This window comes from Astatotilapia calliptera, chromosome 19, assembly GCF_964374335.1.
Source record: "Astatotilapia calliptera chromosome 19, fAstCal68.1, whole genome shotgun sequence".
NCBI classification, from domain to species: Eukaryota; Metazoa; Chordata; class Actinopteri; order Cichliformes; family Cichlidae; genus Astatotilapia; species Astatotilapia calliptera.
Window position 1 is genome coordinate 31,198,001 of NC_137440.1, and position 23,674 is coordinate 31,221,674.

Below are 23,674 nucleotides of genomic sequence, written 5' to 3' on the forward strand. Positions count from 1 at the left end.
TACATTAAAAACACAGGAGTCACAAATTCATCCAAAATGGATAAAATAGTTTATTTATAGTTTCATAATAAAGGTATGCCTTATCTTGCAAGACAACCGTTGGCAGTATGTACAACATACCTGTAATTTCCATGGAATGGAACAAACAAATCTTATAAGGTACACACTAATTTATCTCTGCAAAAAAAAAGAGAAACATTCCCAGCACAGGCAAATCAAAGGGAAGGCTTTTCTTTGCAGAAACGACACCATTTAAGAGTATACAGTGTTATATACCACACACTGAAAAGGAACTTCCATCGACAAAAATAAAGGACAATGCCTTTAACTGCATTGTGCAACATTCAATATCAATGAGGGGATTTTTTAACCACAATTTATTTAAAAATATTAAAAATAGAGGAAAATAAATAGCTGAAACTTTGAAATATCAAGCCAAACATAATGGGAGTTCAGACATCAGATTATATAGGTATATAGATATAAGGGTAAGAAATTCTTCTTGGTGCATGACTATAAATAGAGGGATTTCTTTGATTACACAACATTTCAAAAGACAAAACTTTTAGCCAACTACACAGAATAAGGAGGGCTGCATTTTGCATAACAGACAGGGTTTGTTTTTCCAAAAGCAACTTCACATTCTTTTCTGGAAAAATATTAATAGTATTATTATTAAAAGGTAAGGTATTCCTACCCTTACCGTTTGTCAAAAGTCTCACACCTCCACCGGATTGGAGAGGTTGACCAAAACAACCAATAGGGAAAGGTTATTTTTGTAGCTTTACTCAAGTCTTGTCATCTCCACATATATGAATGGTTATTATGAGGTCTGAAAGGCATAAAGTCCTTCAAATCTGCAGAGCTGCCTCAATTTGGGGATTTTTAACTTTGTTGCTGGGCCACGAAAGGAGTGACAGGGTGCTTGCCAGAAGGATAAAAGAAGGTAGAAGCGTTTTATACATAATAGCACCTCTCTCACACACGATCTCCACCTCGTCTCCTGGGCTAGCGCAAGAAGGCAGGGCTCAGTGCGGACAGGCAAGAGGAGCTGGGGCTGGTGGGTAAAAAGAGTCTGTCTAAGGAGCCGGGGTCCACCCAAATCTAGCTTAGCTCCAGGCGCAGCTTCTTCCTGTTTGGTGTCTCGTCTGATTCTGATTCAGAGCTGGAGTCGGACCCACCATCAAAAGCGGACACGGCGCTCCCTTTGCGGTTTGTGTACAAGCTGCTATCGGAAGAGTAGTTGGTCTGGAGCTGAGTGTTCCCCTTGGCCTTCTCAAGTGCACGAACTGCAAGTCGTACACAAAGATAGAAACAAACGTTGTTTACGGCATCTGAGATTGAATCCACGTGACAAAAATGTGCGATACTTATTTAACAAGAGCACCGCTTACCCTGCTGCTCCAGCAGTGCATTCTGCTTCTTTAGATCGTCAATATCTTGCTGGTGGGTGTGGTTTTTTCGTCTCATGTACTGGATGTACTCCGTGGCTTTGTCTAGAATCTGTGCTCGGGAAGCCTGTTTAACAGAATTCTGTGAGGCCCGTGTGAAAAAGCAGCCAATAAAGTGCATGAATCTGTTATACACAGTTCAGAGTGTGTTGCAATTTAATCTGGATTCAAATAAGAAGTTAACAAGAACTATTCCAGGAGTCAGCGACCTCGGGCAGATGGGTCAACGCTTGTTTTGTAGTACCGTATTAAACCAACAGCGCAGGCTGACCACAAATGTTGATGCCACAACTTTGCAGCAATGCAAACTTGAGCAACAGCGACTGTGTTTGTTAGAAATATGCAGTGTTAACACAGTATACAGATTACTAACCAGACTGAAAATCAGTGGCAGTGGGCAGTGATCAATTCAAATTAGAAATTTCTGGTCTAAATCATCTTCAGTATTAATCTGAGGTAAAAGAGTGAGTGGCTGCAGCAATCCGTAAAGGCTCTGTCATTATTTGGACCTGCATTTCAGTCAGGATAGAAAACAACGCAATTACAACACTCTTGGTCGTGGATTGGCCTCCCCACAGGCTGGACCTCAACATTATTGAAGCAGTGTTGGATCATCGTGACAGCAAATGTAACAAAAGAAAGCCAACATCCAGAGAAGAGCTTTCAATGAACTATTCCTGAAGACTACTATAAGAAAGCTGCCTAAGAGAGTTCAGGCTGTGCTGAAGAATAAAAGCCGTCATACCACATAGTGATTTTCAAGCTCATTAAAACTGTACAGACTCTGTTTTTAACTTACATACTGTACTTTCATGTATGTTTGCACGTGTTTCGACAGAATTTCCCATTTTCCTAGCAAAATATAAAGAAATGAGGGGTGGCTTTTAGATTTGCATAGCACTGCATATCTATTAACTCCAGGTTGAGCATTATCAGCTTCAGTTTCACTTGTGATGGCAGACCAGCGCAGGTACAAGTTAAAAGCAAACGAAGATAAAGCAGCTGGGATTCAACACAGTACTACAAATCAGGCTTAACAGAGGAGAAAATGATCTCATCTCCATGTTGACACAACAACTGTACGTTAACTGCCTTTTGAACTTGAATAGTATTAAATATGAAATGGACAGCATAAGCAGAAACATCACTCTTCATCCAGCATTTATTTGGCAAAGCTGCCAGAGTTTACAGAGCTGCTTGCTTTGACAGCAGTGTCTACAAGCTTGTTAAAATCCACCAACGAGATGAATGATCTTGTGAATCATTATCAGACACGTCGTTAATATTTGGCGAGGCATCTGTTTCTACAAATAACAATTTCCTCCTTCCTCTAGGCATGACGGAGAGATGACGAGCATAGATCTGGATTCTGGGGCACAATATGAATGGTCTATGGCAATATATAGATAGTTTCCTCACCTTCTCCCCTTGTAGTGCAGGCACAGAGTCTCGTAAACTGTGAAAGCTGTCTTTAATGTGGTCCCTGCGTTTACGCTCCAGCGCATTGTGATGTGCTCGCTTGTCTGCCTGCAAAGGGGAGAGAGAAAGTTTAGGTCATTTACAAAAAAACTACATACGTCCGCTTCTTTAACATACAGACACTTCACCCGTTGCCTACTGGTGGTGGGCAGCCTCGCCTCTGTCAGTGCGCCCCAGGGTGGCTGTGGCTACAATGTAGCTGCCATCACCAGTGTGTGAATGTGTGCGTGAATGGGTGGATGACTGGATATGTAAAGCGCTTTGGGGTCCTTAGGGACTAGTAAAGCGCTATATAAATACAGGCCATTTACCAGGCCATACAGAAGTGATTTAAACTGCAGTAAGAGAAGGCCTCATCTTTAGACGGTTATTGCGTGTATCTGGGTTAATATCAATATATGCACACAAGCAGGAACCTGTGCTGGAAGTATTTACAAGGACACGATATGTTTGCTTTCAGGGTTGCACCAGCAAATCTTAGTCGTAACTAAAATTCAACATTAACTCAGTCTCAACTCTTCCTTTGCCTTTTTTTCTTAACACGGACTGGATGATAGATAAAAAATCCAATTTTTTGTCTTAAAACAAGGTGTTCCTTGTTTCGTGAGTCACTAAGAGTCATGTAAGATCCGTTTGTGGTTAATAACTAGCTTTTAAATGTAGTGATTACAAATATGTGTGAAAATTTTCCAAATGAAGAGATGGGGAGAACATGCAAACTCTATATGGAAAGGCTGCGGCTAGATTTGCACCCAGGACCTGTGCGTGTTCTCCCCATTTCTCTGTGAATGTGAGCGCGAATGGTTGTCTGGCTGTCTGTGTTGGCGCTGCAAAAGACTGCCAGTCTGTACCCCACCTCTTGCCCTATGGCAGCTAGAATAGGCTCCAGCTCCCCCATCCACAACCCAGAACTGGACAGACGGGATGTAGATCAGGTAAATTCAAATATTGGTATGGTATTATTGTAGCTTTTTGCTCTTCTTTAAATTAACCTCATTCTTATTTTTTAGGGTTTTTTTTCTCACTGTTGTATATATTTGATAAAAGATGTCTCTCACTAAGTGAGGGTTTTACTTTAACTATTAACTCACTAACTGTACTATTTCTATTCTGTATCCTGTCGCTGGACTTTGTCTTGTGAGATCAATAGAGTGTGTATCGATCTATCTATCTGGGCGGCCGTGGTTCAGGGGTTGGGAAGCTCATCTTGTAACCGCAAAGTTACCGATTTGATCCCCAGCTCACTCTGTTCTGATCGTTGTGTCCTTGGGCAAGACACTTCACCTACCACCTACTGGTGTTGGCCAGAGGGGCCGATGGCGCGATATGGCAGCCTCGCTTCTGTCAGTCTGTCCCAGGGCAGCTGTGGCTACAACTGTAGCTGCCTCCACCAGTGTGTGGATGTGAGAGTGAATGAATAGTGGAATTGTAAAGCGCTTTGAGGGTCTCGAAAAGCGCTATATAAATCCAATCTATTATTATCTATCTATATCTCACTCATTACAACATGTTGCTAGGCCAGATATTAAAGTTAGTATAAAACGGATCATTTTTAATTTAGGTACTGGCAGAGATTAGAAGGAACATTTTACTTTCATTTTCTTTGTTTATGTAAGAGCAACACTACATGTCAATGGATATCAACGTAAAAATGTAGATTCAAACATGGCAGATTTGACTAAAACTGCTAATATCTCGTGAACACATCATGTAAAACTACACAAAATGCAAAAGACAAACATATACATCAAAACAAACATAAACAAAAGACAAATACAAACAATCTGCCTCACAAAGTTAAAGCTCATCACTTGAAATATGGATGTGAAATTTGAGCCTTTGCTGAAAACTGTTTTTAGGAAGCATTTCTAAACTTAATGGCTCAGTAGCGTTAGATGCACGGCACAATGAGAGCTTATGAAGCCTTACAGTAAATGTATAGGTGGCTCTAATAGGATCTACACTAGAGTTGGAATCCATAGTTCTGAGAAATATGTGGCCATATTTAGGTCATGTTCTCAGATTCATGCTCAATTAAAACACCACATCGCACTTTGGGGTGGGAAAATGCAACTGCTTATTGCAACACGAGGAATTCAAACCTGAACGCACAGTGGGCGTACTGATACATTGGCAGAGTGGTTAGTTGTAATGCAACTACAGCGCTGGATTTTTAGCAAGAAACCACAATTTAACAGGTAACAAGGGCTTGCAGAGAAATACTGAATAAATCGCCGGGCTTATAATCAAGAAAACACAATAACATGACATGAATTCAGTTGTACGATAGGAGAACATCGAGTACTGTATTCTCATTGAGCCTCGGTTTGCTGTATTAAATGTGTGTGCATCATAGCCTGACTTAAATCACACGTCAGAGCTAAAGATACAACCAACCACGACATTTCAACCAGCTAGCTGTCAAGTATGCTAACTATATCTAGGTAGACGTGAAGGGATTACCCTTTTATGCAACCAATAAACAAGGGCTGCATTTAGCATCTAAACTAAATAAATAGTAAAAGCATGCGTGGTATAGCCGACAGAACCGTGTTATATTTCTGAAAGGAACATTATGTCCAAGCAAGCCGTCAGTTCACCTCTCAGAAGAGCTGACCTTGTGTCCTGGAAGAGCTTAACTGCTGTTTATGATTGGTTTTATTTATGTTTTTTTTTCCATATTTGCAGTTTTAACACAGCGTTTTATTTCAAGTTTTATTGATCACGTGACAGCAGGAATACGGTCCACCAGAACGAGTGATTTAAGTTATAAGAGCATAAAACAGCCCTCTTTATTTTGCTGAGCTGCCCCAAATAAACGACAAATGTCGTAGCGAGGCTACCCAACTTATTCACCAGTTCCGTGTGCGACTTTCATTTGAAAGCCAGCAATTAAGAGCTCAAACGCCCCCCCCCTAACAGCTATCTCCATACAGGCTTCAAAACCTAGTGCTAGCCCAGAGAAACCCCCGCTAACTAGCTAGCACAATCAAATAGCATATTTTGAGAGGAATGTGAGTTACTGTGTAGCTAACAAACTGGCTAGCTACTTCTAGAAGAAACAAAAAGACATACATCGCTGTCGACTTCGATGTCATCGTTTTCGCTCATTCTTCGATTTAAAAAAAGGTATGAGGGGGGAAAAGAAATAGAAAGTATAGCAAAAGCTGGAAGCAGATAATTAAACCAAGCACGGAACTCTGCTACGGCAGAGACATGACAACCAACCGCTTCTCCACACGTGATTCGCCTACACACATGCACGGGGAAAACATCTACAGCGCAGGCGCAGTAAAGCAAAGGCCTATGGTAATTGAAGTAACTTGGTCCAACACAAAGCTGATTTGCATATGTCATGTTTTTGGAGCTGAAACTATATTTCCCACAAGTCCGCGGAGTTGGGTCGCCTTCAAAATACATTTTATCCCCTACAATCACAGCAGCTTGGATATGAGAAATCTCAGTGTGGTTTCTCAAATAGAACATGATGTTCTTTGTTGTACTGTGGTATATTACAATGGCAGAAAAATGATTTAATCACCTGCTGAATTTGTAAGTTTGCTCCAGTAAAAAGAAATGAACAGCCTCTGATTTTTATGGTAGTTTCTTTGTAACGGAGAGAGGCAGAATATCAACCAAAAATGCAGAAACAAAAAAACACGTTACATAAAAGTTATACTATTATTTGGATGTCACTGAGTGGAATAAGTATTTAATATCTAAGCAAAACATGACTTAGTTCTTGGTGGAGAAATCCTTGTTGGTATGCATAGCGGTAAGACGTTTCCTGTAGTTGGTCTTGAGGTTTGAACACATCTGAGGAGGAATTCTGGCCAACTCCCCTTTACAGAAATCCTTTAGGTATCTTGGCTGCTGTTTGAAACTTAAGCTCCCTCCACAGATTTTCTACAGGGCTGTGTGGAGACTGGCTTGACCACTCCATGAGCTTAACATGTTTCTTGTTTAGACACTCCTTTACTGCCTTTGTATGTGTTGGATCACTGCCATGCTGACCCATTCACAGCTCATTATAACATTTCTGAAGGAGGTTCTCATCTACATGTCTGTACTTTACTGTGTTTGGAGGAAGAGAAATGATGAGTGCGATCCAAAGAACATCATCCCTCTTCCTCCAAACACTTTCTCCCACGCCTTTTCTAAATCATTTAGATGTTCACTGGCAAACTAAAGATGCACCTTCTTGAGTGATTGGACCCTATGGGTGCACCATGATTTCACTCCATTATGTGGTCGTCTTGGTGACTGTGGTCTAACTTCCCTTCATATAATAAACAAGCATCTCCCTTGTAGTTTTGGAATGACCCACCTTAAGACAGAAGGTGATTGATGGTCATTTTATATTTTCTGTTTCCGAATAATCACACTAGCAATGGTCACCATGTCACCACGCTTCCTGCTGATGTTCTTATAGTCCATTCCAGCCGTGTGCAACTCTACACTCTCATCCCTGACGTCCTTTGACAGCTCTTTGGTCTCATTCGTGGTGGTGGAGACGCTGGAATAGAAGAAATTGATTCTGTGGAGAAGCGTGCTCTATACACATAATGGGCTGAGATCAGTAATATCAGTAATTGATTGACTGATTGATTAAACACATTACACAAACATTATAAAACATATAAGCTACTAAAATAGGGAAGGCATGATTAGATGATGTTCGCCAGCTGTGACAAGAAGCCTCCCCCTGACACCACACTGTAAACCCGCTACTCCACCCCTCCTCTCCAGCCGAGTCACAAACCATACCACCACACCTATAAAGAAGTCAGTCCATCACTATATTTCTCAGTTTTCTAATTGTGTGGATGCCCTTTGAGTTCCTGTTTCTCTTTATTAAGTGTGCCTATGCCAAAAGGCACACTTATTACTATTTCTCGGATTTATTCTTCTTCTTATTATTATTATTTTCCTTTTTCCGCCTGAAATTTTACAGCGTAACTCGCCTCTCACCGCGATCTAATTCTGACTGCTCATCAACCTTTTTTCCAGGCGCCTGGCCCCTTTCCAGGTGGCGTGATTGGTAATGAAACGGATCTTCAGACCAAAGGTCGTGGGTTCAATCCCACCTTATTCAACATTTTTTTTTCACTACAAATTTATACACTATCACAGACCTGTAATTTATATTGCTAATTTATTACAATTCTGCAAAGTTTTATGATTTTAGCAGCTTTTCTAATATGGACCTCAGATTCTTGTCAACAGTCCATGGCAGAAATACATACAAGTACACAGCCTGATGAAGCAGACAGAAGCCCTACCTCTGATTGGTTCAGCATTTACACCTCTTATCACTACAAATCTCAGCCTCTTCTGCTGTTTTCATTAGAATTTTAAGCTTTTCCAGAAATTCTGCTGATTGAACTCTTTTCAGCAAAATATTCAGGATTTTAACCTCTTTTCTGCCCAAATTTTGCTTATTCACCTCTTCTGCAAAATCTTTCACCTCTTATTAGCACAAATCTCAGCTGTTTTCAGAAAAAAACTCTTTTCATCAGAAATTCTGCTGATTCACCTCTTTTCAGCAGAATTCTGCTGATTCACCTCTTTTCTGCAAAGTTTTCAGCCTTTTCACCTCTTATCAGCACAATTCTCAGCCGCTTCTGCTCATCTCATCACAATTGTCAGTCTCTCCACCTCATCTTTGTGGGAATCAGTTTGGCTCAGTGAAATGAGTAACTGCCTTTAGAACAGAAGGGCCAGGTTTGAATCCTGCTCAAGGCAATGTTTTTTTCAAACTTTTTCAGCTTTTTTCAGCTGACATCTTCAGCGTTAAGGCATCCACACAGCATTTTCGCAGGAAATGCAAATTTTTCTAGTTGAAGTTATTAGATTGTGATATACATTAAATGCACTCTTTATAAACGCACATGAAAAATAAACTCTTGCCTATTTGTCCTCTTTGCCTCCTAAAAGTACATCTGTGTTTGTTCATTCCTTGATTTTGTTTTACAGAGAAAGAAATGTGAAAATCATTTTGTTCCTTCTATTTTCAACTTGTCTTCCAGTTTCATTCATGTTGGGTTTTTTTAATGTTTGTTCTCTTTGGGAAAGCAACAACAAGACTTACGACGATCAGTCAACACTAACACATAAAACTATTCATGAAATGAAGGCAAATGATTGAAGTGAAACGATTCATACATTTTATTTTCCAATGAACACAAGTTTTTCTCAAACTGCTGTCTGTTATCCAACTCAAACCTGACTCTAAATTCAGGGAGTCATGTTAAAGCAAGCTCAGTTAAAGTTATTCAGCTTTCTTAAGTACTGCTAAATGGTGATTTCCATCAGTAATGATTCTTAACAGCATGAATTTGAATAAGACGTTGAAGCAAAGTTAATTTATTAGAATATTTTATTGTTTATTTGCCCCTGAATGAAGAAGATGAGGCTACTCTTGTCCAGGCTTAACTTAAGAAGCAGCTGAGTAGTTCTTCCACAAAAACCCAATCTGCATTTTCTTCTGTTATAGGCACAGCTCCTGCAGGTCTTTGCTCTGTGCTGTGAGGTTGGTCACGTCACTAAACAGATCTTCATGCTGCACCTCCAGTTTCTTAAACCTTTTCTCCAGTTCTTCTAATGTTTCTCATCATTCTTGTCTTGCAGCTCTTTGCTTTCTTCATGCATGTCCTTGTTCCTTTGTTGTTCATTTTCATGGATGGCTTGTCATCATCAGCAATTCTTCAAGTAAAGACTGCTCGTTTTTCTGAGATCGCTCCTGTCGTTGCTTCTCCTGCATTTCAGTATTTGTGCACTGGACTTTGTTGTACAGTTCTTGTAAATGGGTGTTTTTGGTCACCATTTCTTGGACTTTCCACTGCATATCTCTGCAATTTTTCTCCAGTTGCTGTTCCTCTTCCTCCAGTTCAGTGTTTCATTGTAAAATAGTCATAATTCTGTATTTTTCTTTTCAAAGTCTGGGAGGATTTGTCTTGGATCTTGCATAGCAGCTCTTGGGGTAAAACCTCCAGCTTGCTTCTTGTTTAAAAGTTGTGTATTTCTTCCCAGAGCTTCATTAAACATCACTTGCAAGCCTTCATTTTTTTTTCTCATCACTGTAATTTCTTGCATTTTTATCATTTCTGCACTTTTCTCCTCTTGCATTTGTTTCATCCTGTTCTCCAGGTCTTGTTTTTCCTTGCAACAATTTTTAAATGCTCTTCTGAGGGCTTTAAATTCACTTAAGTGAGCAGTGCTGGGGTGATCCCTTTGGCTTGAGTGATGTTGTCTCTGAGACATCTTGGTACCTCGATACAGTGACACTGTACAAGATCCAGATGTTTCCAAAGTCTTTTGTGGTCGATGCCGAATGTTTGACAGCTACGAACAAAGCTGTGAACAAACTGACGTGTTGCCTTTAAGTTTCTCTTGCTCGCTTATGAGTTATGAAGCTGTGTGATGCGCACAACTTCATAACAAAGCTCCTTAACAAAGTACTATTTGTTAAGGACTTTTATTTATTTATTTATTTATTAATCTATTTATTTTATTTTTATTTATGTAATCCTTAGTTTATTTCATCATTTTATAATCTGCTTTCATTCAAATCTCTATAAAATCCTAGCGCTTCATTAATGTATCAGTCACTTGAAGTATTCTTTATTTTTTTACTCTTTATTAATTAAGAGCAGTATCCGGATTACAACCAGTAATACTGGACTCTTCACCATTTAGTGTTAGAACTGAAGAAGCATCTCACATGAGAGGTGAAACATTTTCAAGAAACTTAGTCGCTTTTTCTTTCCAAGTTCCTTAGGTTACTGTGTCCCGCATGACTGAGAACCTACACAGACAGGTCCTGGTAAGGAATGCAGCGAAATAGCTGCAGGTGGGCTACCATGGACAGTCTGGGTCATATTCTACAGATTTAAAGGTATCTTATCTTATCTTATCTTATCTTATCTTATCTTATCTTATCTTATCTTATCTTATCTTGACAACATTTGTGTTCTGTCTAAAAAGCACACTGATAACATGTGCTGACACAAAGACCGTTAACTTTGCCAAGTAACCTCAGTGTTCTGCCTCGTTGCACAATTTTAATTGCACGTCTGTTTAAATGAAAGCAAGGATGAATGAATAAAAGTGCCCCTTTGCCTTTATAAACAGATCGTTGCATTCCTTTCACATCATTGTGCCCCACAAAAGAGGATAACTTCACATAAAAGCCTGACTGAGGGGAAATCTTTGCATGAATCACAGATTTCTGGATTGCAGTGTCAGCCACCTACCATCATGTTTTTCCTGAGATCATGTGATAAATAAGGGAGGACAAGGTTGGGGACTGAGAAAAGCACTTGGACCACACAAGGCTAGCTGGACACAAGTGTGTGAGTGAGTAAACGCTGCTGCCAGTGGCCTGAAATTAAGGTAAGAAGGTGTTGTTTTTATTCACCTGTCATTTATTTGAAAAGGGAAAGACTGGCACCGATTCCAGTGTTTTAGTGTTGGACTGTGTTGTGTTGTGTATAAGACTTGTAAAAGTTTACTCTGCTTGGAACTGGAGTTTGTTTCGAATGAGAGCAACGTACACTGCTAAAAATCTTGAATTTTGCAGAACCTTCAATAAATAAAAAGGGATAAAGAGGCTTTCTTATCGTGTTATGCACATTCTGGCAACTCCAGTTAAAAAATTTAAGGAGTGCACTAAAAACACAATGCAAACAAATAAAAACAGGATCTAGAGTAAAGCTACCACTGCAACATGTGCTTTCTTTTTTCACAGAACTGAAAACTTCTAGTTTAACACCACACACTGTCCACATTTTTAAAAAAAATGGCTTGTTTTTCTCCCTGCAGAGAGCATGCCATGAATATTAAGTATCAGTTACTACTAGATACTAGACAACATAAGATACTTCACATGGCAGATGACAACAAAGAGGTTCCCCCAAAAGATCCTCTTTGTGCACACCAAGCAAACCTTTGGAGAGAAGCTCTAGTCTCAAGGATTTATCTTTGACAGTGCTTTAACCACTAAAGTTGTTAATGTTCGTAATCTAGCTGGAACTTGGAACTTGCAACCATGCACTTCAAACGGATTAGCACATTTCGACAGATTGGTGCAGAGAGCAGGCTTTTGTTATTTGCCCTAATAAAACCAATTTTTGATATACATCACCTAATTCTGAGTATAATACTTTTTCAAAATCTATGTGGGTGTAGATATACACGCATAGCATTGTTTACTACAATTCATCAAATGGTTACTAATCAGTATCAAGTGATAAAAGTTAGTTTTCCAAAAAATAAAAAAGAAGAAGAAGAAACAAAGTTTCAAACAGTTTTATGTAGCACTTTGACCTTCAGATCAATCTATTGACCTTGAAGGAGAGGTCAGAGATCAAATGTGACATGATACTTTAAATCTTTATATGGTACTTTCCATATGCTGACGATACACAGTTCACTTGTAAGAATCAAAATTTTTAAGTTATAAGACCTGCTGTCAATTTTTAACCAGTAAATCGTTCAGTTGACCTTGAAGACCTTGGTGGATGTAAGCCAAATTTTAATGCGTCCCTAACATGACCCCACTCTGCACCCCTACAAAGTTTTATCAGAATTCATTTAAAACTTCTTGAGCTATTGTGCTTACAGACATATTGTTGACCTTTAATTCTGAAATGTTAATGTCTTTAACTTGTTTGCATTTCCTCTTCTTTCATGTGACAGGTGAAAGCCAAATCTCAGTAAAATCGCAACACTGGTGCAAGTGCTATGATGAACCTGACAGAAGTTCATGGCGGGAGCCTTTTTAATGAAGCAAATGCATCTGACAATGTCACCCTGGCCACCCTGAACATACAGGGACCAATAAACAAGACCGTCAATATACTGACTGTCCTCAACCTTTTTATCACCATGATATCCCTGGGCTGCACGATGGAGATTTTCAAAATTAAGGCCTATCTCTTCAAGCCAAAAGGAGTAGCCATTGCCCTGCTGTCCCAGTTCTGCATCATGCCCATTACCGCTTTCAGTCTTGCCAAAATCCTGCAGATGGAGCCCATAAAGGCAGTGACTGTGCTTATCTGTGGGTGCTGTCCCGGGGGAACCTTATCAAACATTTTTTCTCTTGTTGTGAAAGGCGACATGAACCTCAGGTAAGCTGATGCTCCTGTTTGCAGTAATTGCACTGCTTTTAAAGTAAATAATGCAGTGAGATACTTACAGTGCGATGATTTTCCTTCTTCACTTTATTGCCCTCCCAGCATTGTGATGACCACTTGCTCCAACATTGCAGCCCTGGGTCTGATGCCTTTGCTGCTGTATATCTTCTCTCAAGGCTTCACTGGATTGGAAAATGCCGTGCCGTACGCCGGCATCCTCACCGCTCTTGCTTTCACCCTGGTGCCTTGTGCTTTTGGCATCGCTATTAATCACTTCAAACCAAACACCGCAGTGACGGTCAAAAAAGTGAGACTCCCACACTCAGACACATGCCATCGCATGACTAGATTTAAGCAGGTTTCACAGCAGATGTTCAGATTTATAAGAGCAGTTGTTCTTATAAATTGCTAAAAAATCGTTCACCTGTGGTTTTTACACTGTGGCATGAAATATCTTCAAGTTGTGTTTACCAGAACTGATTTATTGCACGCAGTTTGGGTAATTTGCGGCTTACGTTACCGGCAGAGTTTGTAAAACAAGAAGGCTTTAGTGTTTCACTCCTAATCAAAACCAGTTCTTGACTACTGTAATCTGTTTTCTCTTTTTCAACAGGTTGGTCTCAGTATTTTGATCATCTCCAGCATCATTATTTGCATCCTGTCCTTCTATATTGTCAGCAATGTAATATGGATGATCCTCATGCCCGATGCTCTTATTGCAGCTTCACTGATGCCCCTGATTGGCTTTACACTGGGATATGTCATGTCTGTCTTATGCAGACTCAGTCCACAGTAAGTGAATACACACTAAGTGTTCTCCTTGACTCTGAAACAAGCAGGTTGTGCCTAAACTTTATGCTTCATGTTAAATCTAAACAGAGGCTCTCTGCAGTATATTCTGTTTCTCATACTGCACTGCTCTTGAACAATAGTCAGTGTTCTTGCACTGTTTATGCAAGAGGAAATAAGGCAGTTGATGTGTAAACTCTTACTGGAACTACTGCTGTGATGCAGTTTCAAAGAGAAAGCAGAACGTTTTTTTAAATATTGTCTTTCATGAATTGCTACTGTAAGCAGGTTTTATTTTTGCAATTTAAAATAATATTTTTGGTGGGGAAATGGCACCACAAGTGTACGCCTGCTACTAAACTGAAAGGTTCTCATGATGTTTCGTCCTGCTTGATAGCAGCCAGCAAAAGATGGATACACAGTGGCCATAAATGGATGGACATGGCCAGCACCAATGCTTAGGAAGGCTGTGGCATTTAAATGATGCTCAGTTGACACCATGAGGCCCAAAGAGTGCCAAGAAAATGTCACTCACACCATTACACCATCACGAGCAGTCTGAAACATTGATACAAGGCAGGATGGAATTGTGATACTGCCATCCCACTGCCACAGCAGAAGTCAAGACTTATCAGACCAGGTGTTGCTTTACCAATCTTATATTGTTCAGTTCATGCACCTGTGCAAAATGTAGTCTCAGTGTCCTGTTCGTAGCAGGCTGGAGAAGCATCTGTTGTAGTTTTTTGTTGCTGTAGCCCATCTGCTTCAAGCTTCAATGTGTTGTGGGGCCGGAGGGTCACTGTTGTCTTCCTATCGGCTTGGAGCATCAACGAAGGCATTTTACTGCCTGGATATTTTCTCTGTTAGACCATTCTCTGTAAACCCTGCAGATGGGTGTATTGAAACCAGTAGATCAGCAGTTTTAGAAATACTCAGACCAGCCTAACTGGCACCAGCAACCACACCACATTTAATGCTCAGCTTGATCTTCAGCAGGTTCTTATGACCATGTCGACATTCAATGTCATTTGCATTGAACATGCGTACCTAATAATATGGCCTCCATGTATTAATAAAAGTATGTTATGTTTCTATTCTACACACGCACACACACATTACAATACATTTCCCAGATACACTACCTAATTTAACCATCCCCTTCTGTGAAAATAGTGCTGCTATGTGTCTTGAGTTTGTTTTAGAACTTAGATTTTATGCTATTTATTTATCCATAACTATTGTTGCAATTCATTGCTGCCTTTTTACTGCTCTATTTAAACAGATTCTTTTTAAACCATGTTGCTTATTGCACTGTAGAGGCTGGTGAGAAACAGTATTTCGTTTCAGGCTGGGTAACACCATACGAAATGACAATAAACTTGTTGAGTCTTCTTGAGTCTATTCAAAAGAAAAATGTGTATAGATGCAAAAAATGACTGTTTAGGGAATATTTAATTATATTTTTAGAAATCTTTAACTAACCAACAGCACATAGATAAATTAACATTAGCTTCACCTCATCTAAACATATCAATAAAAAACTACTTCACACAACTGCAAAAAACAATCATAACCACATTTTTTACACTTTGCCAAAACTACTTGTGTTCTAATTACTAACCAATTTCTGCCCAGATTTGTGTTCACTCACATAAATAATTAACATATAAACAATTTACATATGAATGAGATGTTCAGTAGAACATATATTTTACAGCAGAGGAGGATTCAGCTCTCAAATTTAAAATATGTAGTCTCAAAAGTTAATAAAGAAAACTGCTTCACCTATTTTTAGATGCAGCAGGACCATCTCCATGGAGACTGGATGTCAAAACATCCAGCTGTGCGTTACAATCCTAAAGGTGGCCTTTCCTCTTGAGGTTATTGGGGCCATGTTTCTCTTCCCTCTGTTATACATCACATTCCAGTGCGCTGAGGTCTTTCTCTTCGCTCTGGGCTTCAGATGTTATCAAAGAGTCAAGCCACCAGCTGACGGTAAGTGTGACAGCTGCCTGCATGTTTTTCTGCAGCAAAGCTCCAAGGGGTCAGAGCAGATGCACTCACTCCACACTGTGATGTTCTGATCTGTTGAAAATGAGGTCAAACTAAATATTGTGTTACCCCTTTAATACACAGATACAGAAAAAGAGGAAGACCAGGTTGTTGATCCTCAAGACAAAGAGGCGAAGCGACCATGAGAGCATCACTGATGATATTCCAGCGCTGGCGAAGGGTACAAGGAACAGATTCGTACATCAGAGAATAAAGCCACCCAATGCCCTTACTTTATAAATGTCATCTGCCCGTTCAAAGATCAGGGCTGCGACACTGAAGGACTCTGTGTGTGTGTGTGTGTGGTGGTGGTGGGGGGGTCTCTTCATTATTATATCTATCTATCTATCTATCTCTCTCTCAGATGCGACAATGAAAAAACTGTCCAACAGCCAACTGTAACACCTTAAATTATATTTAATTAAAATGACTGTGGGATATATACAGAGGAAACTTAAATCTTTTGGTTTTTACATATATTAAAATACCATTTTCACAAAAAAAATAAAATCCATTCATCAATCCCAAGGTAAACTCAATGGACCATCAAACAAAGTGAACACTTAACATTACACAATCTGTACACTTATTTTTTTGTGTTGATCTTCCCAACCACATTTACAGTGTCACATATAACGTGCCTGCAGTAGATTTCAAAGTGAAGCTGCAAAGTGAAAATACCTACTTTTTAAGGTTTCCATGAGCCGCAGAGGAAAAAAAACAACAAAAAAGCAAAAGAAGCCATGGCTGATCAACAGCATTTTGGGCACAAATAAATTAAAATACACCTTTTAACTTCCCATTTAGAACGAAAACAGGAATTCCCAAGCAGCCTGAATAAATTAATAACAAAATATTTACCTGTGTACAAGTAATGTGTCTGGCAAAGCCACATATAATGTCACTAAGCAGTGGAGGCATTTTACTGACATTCATTTTTTAAATTTCACAAATTATAGATACCTGTGCATAGAAGTGGAAAGCTAAGGCATTGGGGGGAGGGGTATGAGTATTAAGAGGAGAATATATTTGGAGGAATGAAGTATGTTGAATGTACACCCTGAATTCAGCAGTGTGAACTCTTGGGGAAGGAGGGGGGACAAAGAATTTTATAATATACAGTGAGACTCGAAAAATGTAAGTTATGATTAATCAGAAAATCTTTCAAGATGATGCTGTGAGCTTACATAACATGGACAGCAATTTATTTGACTAGCCTTTGTGTATCATTGCGACCATGTTTCATGACTGGTGTGACGAGTGGTTAAAGAAAAGAAAAGCAAATAAGACTAATTACTTTATAGCTCCTAAGATGAGTTTGCGGCTTTGCCCAGTCAACTGAAACACAATAGACAATTTACCCCAACAGAACTGAATATAAACTCCCTCAGAAGTGCCTGCTCCTTTCTGCTTTGTTCAACATTTTCAAACTGAGTTTTAGATATTAGACATACATACATAGTGTGTGAAATGTCATGAAACTGTAAGCATGTATGTACATGTGAATCCTTTCTGTCTTCTCCTTTGCAATGGCCAGATGAACTCTTCTGACTGACCCACAGCTTCCCTCGGGGCCTCTGTAGTTGAGTTTATCTATGTTGACAGCTGTGGTGAGAAACTCCTGCTCATCATTACAGGTTAGTCGCAAAGCTGGTTGTTTTGGGTAAGTCCAAAGGCTGCAGCATGTTTCAAGCCTCCTTCAGCAATGGAATATCTGTGAAGGAAAGACAAAAGTTTGATTATTACAAAATTTAAGAAGTGTTTTAAATAAATACAAAGACATCTAAATAAATTTAGCTTCACCATCAGAGTAATCCATCTCAGAGTCCAGAGACAGGCTATGGTGGTCGCTTCCTCTAGACGGCCTTCTTTGTGATGAAGAGGTGCCTGCTGCAGCACCTGCGTGCTCCAAAGCCCAGGTAGAGGAAGAAGGAGATGAAGAGGATGAAGACGGTGGGACGGGATGGACCACAGCCATCTCAGACTGCTGCTGCTGCTGCTTGAGGGAAGAAGGCCTAGAGGGGCCAGCCTCTGGCGCTGTAGCATGCTGACCCTCCGACAGCACTATCTGAACTCGAGATTCTGAACTGAGAGCAGAAGCTCCACTGCTGCTCACGGCTTCCTCATATGAAGGTAGAGTCACCTGTACTCCCTCCACCATGATTGACACAGGCTGTCCTGACACACCCTGATCGCGTCTAGGTGTAGAGGACAAGAACACAGTCACATTTTTATCTAGTTTCCATACTCTGCACCCTTTGTTCGTGGTCAAATTCAGGGGAATCTTTGGGCAGACTTACCGATGGAGAGACTTAAGTTTTGGCTGAAGAAGCACAAACAGCACAACCAGAAGCAGGATAAAAGCCACCGAACAAGCTGTGGATGCCACTATGGATAAAGTTGGCATCCCCAGTGGCAAAGTCGGACTGTGGTCTGTGGGACAGACAAGCAGTTATATGGTTATCTGTGCAGATTTTTTTAATTATTAGCTGAAATCCATTTTCTTATCGTCACCTTGCTTCATAATGCAGCTTAGCTTCATTTGGCTGTCCCACTCCCCATACTGACAGGTAAGATATTTATAGTCTCCCTTGAGAATGTATCCTTCATTGCAGAAATACTCAATCACAGTGCCATGAGAAAGTCTTTGGCATGGGAAGGGGTGGCAGGTGAAGCCTCCGTTCTCTGGCTGATATGGACGCTGGCATACTGTTAAGGGTAGAAATAATAAATGAGTGATAGGATGACAGAACAGCAAAATCAAACGGAATTCTGAAATAACTGTTATACTGAGATAAAATGGGCAAACCATCACTATAAACACTGAAAAGAGTTAAGACCTAGCAGGACAGAGAAACTTTATTCCCATTATTCATAAATGCCTTGTTGTTGAAGGTGGTGAACAAATGATCTTGACAACAATTCTTACCTTACACCTAGCATTAACATGTCACTGGTGTTGTATGTAACAAGAAAATTACCATCACTGTGTATGCAGCGAGGAGACTCAGAGGACCAGTGTCCCAGTGTGGTGCAGGTGACAGTTCTGGGTCCATCCAGGAGGTAACCGGGATTGCAGGTATACTGTAGTGCTGTGCCAACTGGGAAGAAGCTCCTACTGGTGTCTGTCAGATTGGCTGAGCCATGCTGCACCATCGAGGGTCTTCTACAACCTTAAAAAGGAGATGATAAGGAAAATATAGTTGATAGCTGTAAACAGCTCAACTCCAGCAATAACTACAGGCTTTGTTCATAAAACATTTTCTAAGCTATAAAAATAGATGAAAGAATAAAATAGTTATAACAGATAAGAAAAGCCTTTGGATACAGTATGAACTGATGTATCAGCGAATCCCATTTTACCTTGCTCAATGACGCAGCTGACTGGCATTACAGTGTCCCATTTCCCATACTGACAAGTGATGAATTTATAGTCTCCCTTCAGAATATAGCCATCATCACAGAAATACTGAATCACAGTGCCATGAGAAAATCTTTTGCATGGAGAGGGGTGGCACGTGTAGCTACCATTTTTTGGCTGATATGGAGGCTGGCATACTGTCCATGAAAAAGAAAGAAATACGATAAATGTATAGAAACAGTAAGATGTGTTATGTCTTATCTTATTTTATCTGGAATAATAAAAATAAAAAAAATCATTTTCTTTTAAGGATACAATGCACCTAAGAATTAGGCAAATTAAGAATTGCTAGGAGGTTTGTCTTTACCATCACTGCGTATGCAGCGAGGAGGTTCAGAGGACCAGTCTCCCAGTTTGGTGCAGGTGAGGCTGGTGGGTCCAGCTGGCAGGTAACCAGGATCACAGCCATAATGTAGTACTGTGCCCACAGGGAACAAGCTCCTGTTGCTGTCTGTCAGATTAGCTGAGCCATGCTGCACCATGGAAGGTCTTATACACCCTAAAGAAGGTGGTGGCGGCAGGGGTAATTTATGTTATTCATTACATTTTTATTATTAAATACAAACACAAAATGCTTTACAAGAAATTGTAACAGATAAAGAGAAAATAAATATATTTGAATAAACACAATTAATTTGAAATTATGTCTTTCGAAGACTTTTTTTAATTGCAGGGCAAAATGTGCATATGATAACCAGAACATCTCCACAAATCCAAATCTCCCTGGCATTAATTTGCTGCACGCTCATGTTTAGCCGATGTGTTAAACTTTGAAGAGATGGGATCAATCTAAGGACTGACCAACCTTGGCTTACACAGCTGATTTCCATGGGGCCGTCCCATTCTCCATCTTGACATGTCAGGTAGTTATAGTCTCCGCTGAGCATGAAGCCCTCATTACAGAAGAACTCAATCACAGTGCCATGGGCGAACAGTCGACAAGGGGATGGGTGGCAGGTGTAGCCCCCGTTATCCGGTTTAGAGAGGGGGAGGCATGCTAAAGAGAGGAGAAAAAAAAGAAGAACAAAACAACTTATCTTTAAAAGTACTTGTGCAGAAAAGTACTTGTGTAAAAAAATCTGGCTGAAAAAAATATTAGACAGCAAAGTGCAACATACATAAAACTTGAAAAGAACTGATGGTTTTTAAAAAAAGGGTTTAAATCATGAGATAAAGATGTTAGGTAAACTGCTCAAAACACATTAGCCACTCACTATTTTACAGATCATAAAGAAAGACAACAGTGGAGAGAATATCTTACCACCACTGCGTATACAGCGTGGAGGTTCAGAGGACCATCGTCCCACTGCGGTGCAGGTGAGGATGTTGGGTCCATCAGGGAGGTACCCGGGGTCACAGCTGTACTGCAATACTGTGCCCACAGGGAATGAGCCCCTGTTGGTTTCTGTGAGATTTACCCAGCTGTTCTGAACCATGTACGGCCTCACACATCCTGGGAAGAGAGGAAGAACTCAGAAGAATTTCTTTAAAACTGCTTTTTCAAGGCAACAAAGAGTTCAGATTGTTATTTCAGCTAATCTGAGGCGATCGTGACTCAAGTGTTGGCAGTTTGTCTTGTAATCGGAAGGTTGCCGGTTTGAGCCCCGGCTCGGACTGTCTCGGTCGTTGTGTCCTTGGGCAAGATACTTCACCTACCACCTACTGGTGATGGCCAGAGGGGCCGATGGCGCGATATGGCAGCCTGGCTTCTGTCAGTCTGCTCCAGGGCAGCTGTGGCTACAACTGTAGCTGCCTCCACCAGTGTGTGAATGTGAGAGTGAATGAATAGTGGAATTGTAAAGCACTTTGGGTGCCTTGAAAAGTGCTATATAAATGCAATCCATTATTATTATTATTATTATTATTATTATTATTATTATAATCTCAAATCTAAAAGTAAACTACTGTATGAGGTAAGGCCGCTTCCAGACACACTTTTTCACACCTTTTTGCAATCTTACAAATCTAATTCAAGATGATCACATGAAAACTATTTTCTCTGGATTAACAAAAGAAACAGCTGGACATATTACAAAAGAGGGAGCCAAATGTTACAAAACAAACTGAATTATTCCTGCATGACTCACTGGTAATCCTGAACACTATTAAAAAGTACCTCATAATGATAAAGACTTTTTAACAAATATAAAGGACCTTATAAATGTAGAGCAGAAAGGCTTTTGTTCCAAGAGACTGACTAATCTCAGCTTTCCAGAAAATCAACGTGTCATTACAATCACTCTACTATGGAAGATACCACAACAACAGAGGCAAATTAGGAAAGGTCAGTGGATCACCAAAATCTGTTTAAGCTTTTCAAGACATTCACAATTTAATTAACATATTTATTAATTAACAAGTATCAATATATGATATATGATAACATCAGTCTATACGATCCATTTTTATTTATAAACCTCACCATGAAACTGAAAGGTATAGAGACGTCATGGCTGCCTTTTAATTAGCCATGTACGGGCAGACGTTAGAGGTAATTAATTGATTGCATCCCTGGTGTTATCCAGGTGAAACTTGTGGTGATCCTCTTCAGTGTTGATACATATGAAACCAAATTATTATTTTATTTATTGCCATCATGGCTTGATAACACTTTCATCTGAGGTATAATTGATTTTCTCCTCTTTTTTTAAAAAGACAACAAAAAAAAACAACAACAAAAACACAGCTTTGTATCTTTTCCCTCCCGGTCTCAGACATGGCTGAACGGTAGCCATAGCCTCTTTGATTTAAGAAGCGTATACAGAGCCATTTAAGTATAATAATTATGTAGTTGAGCTATAAAGTTAATAGGTATGCTACACAGAGCTGCTTTATTAGGGCTACAACATAATACATCTGATGACATCTACTGTGTAGTAGATGGAGTAGGGCTACTGACTTCTAATATTCACCCATTCAATCTGTGTCTTGATAAACCTAATTTAATAAGTCTATTGTGAGAAAAAGATGTCAACATAGCAAATTCTGTCCCATACCTGACCCCTGCCCAGTGGACACTACAATCAGAAACAGCAGCAACAGGAAGGACCGTTTAGTGGCTGAGGTGTGGGCCCAAAAGGCTTTTGATATTGACTCTATCATTCCATTGCACATCTTCCCCTTCAGAGTCAATTCAACCTGGCAGAATCAGAAAATAACATTATTACAAAACTGTCGATACACAATGCTTTAAAGGTTATCCTCCACAGCCTCTATATACTGACACCTGCTTGGTGCAGGTACACTGCAGAGCTTGGGCAGCTGCCAGCGAAATGGGTGTGATTATGGGGAAGTGCTACAATGACAGCACTGTAAAGATATTGGTATTAGCATCTGGCAGAAGAGCATTAAACAGAGAGCAAAACCAAACACTCGCTTTCATGCGTTAAATATACACTATTTAAGAAGCAATTGCTTTATCTAAATACATACGACAGATAAAATATAACTACGGTGGTTCCGTCTCAGCGATTACACACCCATTTTCACTGTTTCGTTTTTAGCATTCGCAGCTCCCTTTAATAACGTTACAGGACACAAGGCCCGGACAAAAGATGTCATTTTTACACAAATAGTATAAAATGTTGATAAGTGGGTACCGCTTGTGCTATAGCCAATGAAAAAGTATTATCCGACAAAGTATATCATCTGATTTCATTGTTACTGTAGTTCAACATTTACCGTTTTAGCTTGCTAATGCTAAATAGACAGAAACTGCTCACTTTTAAACGTTACTCACCACTAAAACACGGCCTCGAAACCTCCAACGTCGCACCCTCACAGAGCAGACATGAATAAGCAATATTCCAGCTACGCCGAAAGAATTTAATTCTACAACAGAAACAACAAAATATATGATTTAACGCGCCGAGCGTTACCGCCCCAGCTAAGCGCCAGCTAGCTCCAAGCTTGACCCGCTACGCTAGCTAGCCGCATTGATTGAAGCGTCAGCTGAGCCGCCTAGATTTCGTTCAGTAGCCATAGTAACAAATGTCCATAGCTACCCCATCAGAGGTGATTGCGTCCTTAGTTACCAAACATTTAGCGGAAAAGTCTTTGACTGTAGTTAGTTATTTAATGGTTACAAATACATCCTTGTAACTTTAGCATTGAAGCGCTGCTAAAAACACACATTATGGAAATCACCAGAGGCACTTTAGATGACATTTCCCGACCTGCGTCGAGCGAGCAAAAAGCTAGCCGCGTGTCCAGCGTATCATTACCTCAAAGTGACAGAATTTGTCCTACAGCTCCATTTTCCCTTGTTGTTTTGCCCAGCGATGCTCCTGATGCTCAGGTAATTAACTAAACACGACATATTAGCATTGTATATGTCATTGGTGTGC

At 40.0% G+C, this 23,674-nt stretch overlaps 4 protein-coding genes across 8 annotated transcripts in view; 2 read left to right on the top strand and 2 right to left on the bottom strand.

Moving 5' to 3' along the window:
- Positions 1 to 26: 26 nt before the first annotated feature.
- On the bottom strand, positions 27 to 6,194 carry LOC113012103 (protein max-like). 2 transcript variants are annotated; one of them, XM_026152088.2, is made up of 4 exons: positions 6,006 to 6,194; positions 2,871 to 2,978; positions 1,395 to 1,533; positions 27 to 1,289 (listed from the first exon to the last, which is right to left on the bottom strand). In XM_026152088.2, the coding sequence occupies exons 1-4, from the start codon at positions 6,039 to 6,041 to the stop codon at positions 1,105 to 1,107; spliced, it is 468 nt and encodes a 155-aa protein (XP_026007873.1). In that variant the 5' UTR covers positions 6,042 to 6,194; the 3' UTR covers positions 27 to 1,104. The 2 variants fall into 2 exon arrangements, with proteins under 2 accessions (XP_026007873.1, XP_026007874.1); XM_026152089.2 differs by having other exon boundaries at positions 1,395 to 1,518; positions 6,006 to 6,191.
- Positions 6,195 to 11,189: 4,995 nt separating this feature from the next.
- LOC113012169 (hepatic sodium/bile acid cotransporter-like) lies at positions 11,190 to 16,351 on the top strand. The gene is made up of 6 exons (XM_026152206.2): positions 11,190 to 11,324; positions 12,630 to 13,060; positions 13,169 to 13,373; positions 13,680 to 13,858; positions 15,651 to 15,850; positions 15,992 to 16,351. The coding sequence occupies exons 2-6, from the start codon at positions 12,675 to 12,677 to the stop codon at positions 16,051 to 16,053; spliced, it is 1,032 nt and encodes a 343-aa protein (XP_026007991.1). The 5' UTR covers positions 11,190 to 11,324; positions 12,630 to 12,674; the 3' UTR covers positions 16,054 to 16,351.
- LOC113012167 (sushi domain-containing protein 4-like) lies at positions 16,305 to 23,570 on the bottom strand. Its single transcript, XM_080294050.1, has 12 exons — positions 23,552 to 23,570; positions 23,068 to 23,159; positions 22,325 to 22,466; positions 20,590 to 20,781; positions 20,134 to 20,325; positions 19,636 to 19,827; positions 19,271 to 19,465; positions 18,889 to 19,080; positions 18,422 to 18,616; positions 18,208 to 18,340; positions 17,711 to 18,105; positions 16,305 to 17,621 (listed from the first exon to the last, which is right to left on the bottom strand). The coding sequence occupies exons 3-12, from the start codon at positions 22,440 to 22,442 to the stop codon at positions 17,596 to 17,598; spliced, it is 1,830 nt and encodes a 609-aa protein (XP_080150176.1). The 5' UTR covers positions 22,443 to 22,466; positions 23,068 to 23,159; positions 23,552 to 23,570; the 3' UTR covers positions 16,305 to 17,595.
- Positions 23,322 to 23,674, top strand: part of fsip1 (fibrous sheath interacting protein 1) — a 29,782-nt gene continuing 29,429 nt past the window's right edge. For all 4 annotated transcript variants that reach the window (XM_026152202.2, XM_026152205.2, XM_080294051.1 and 1 more), the window contains exon 1: positions 23,322 to 23,625. In XM_026152202.2, coding sequence (XP_026007987.1) covers positions 23,464 to 23,625 — 162 coding nt within the window. In that variant the 5' untranslated portion in view covers positions 23,322 to 23,463. The remainder of the gene's footprint in view (positions 23,626 to 23,674) is intronic.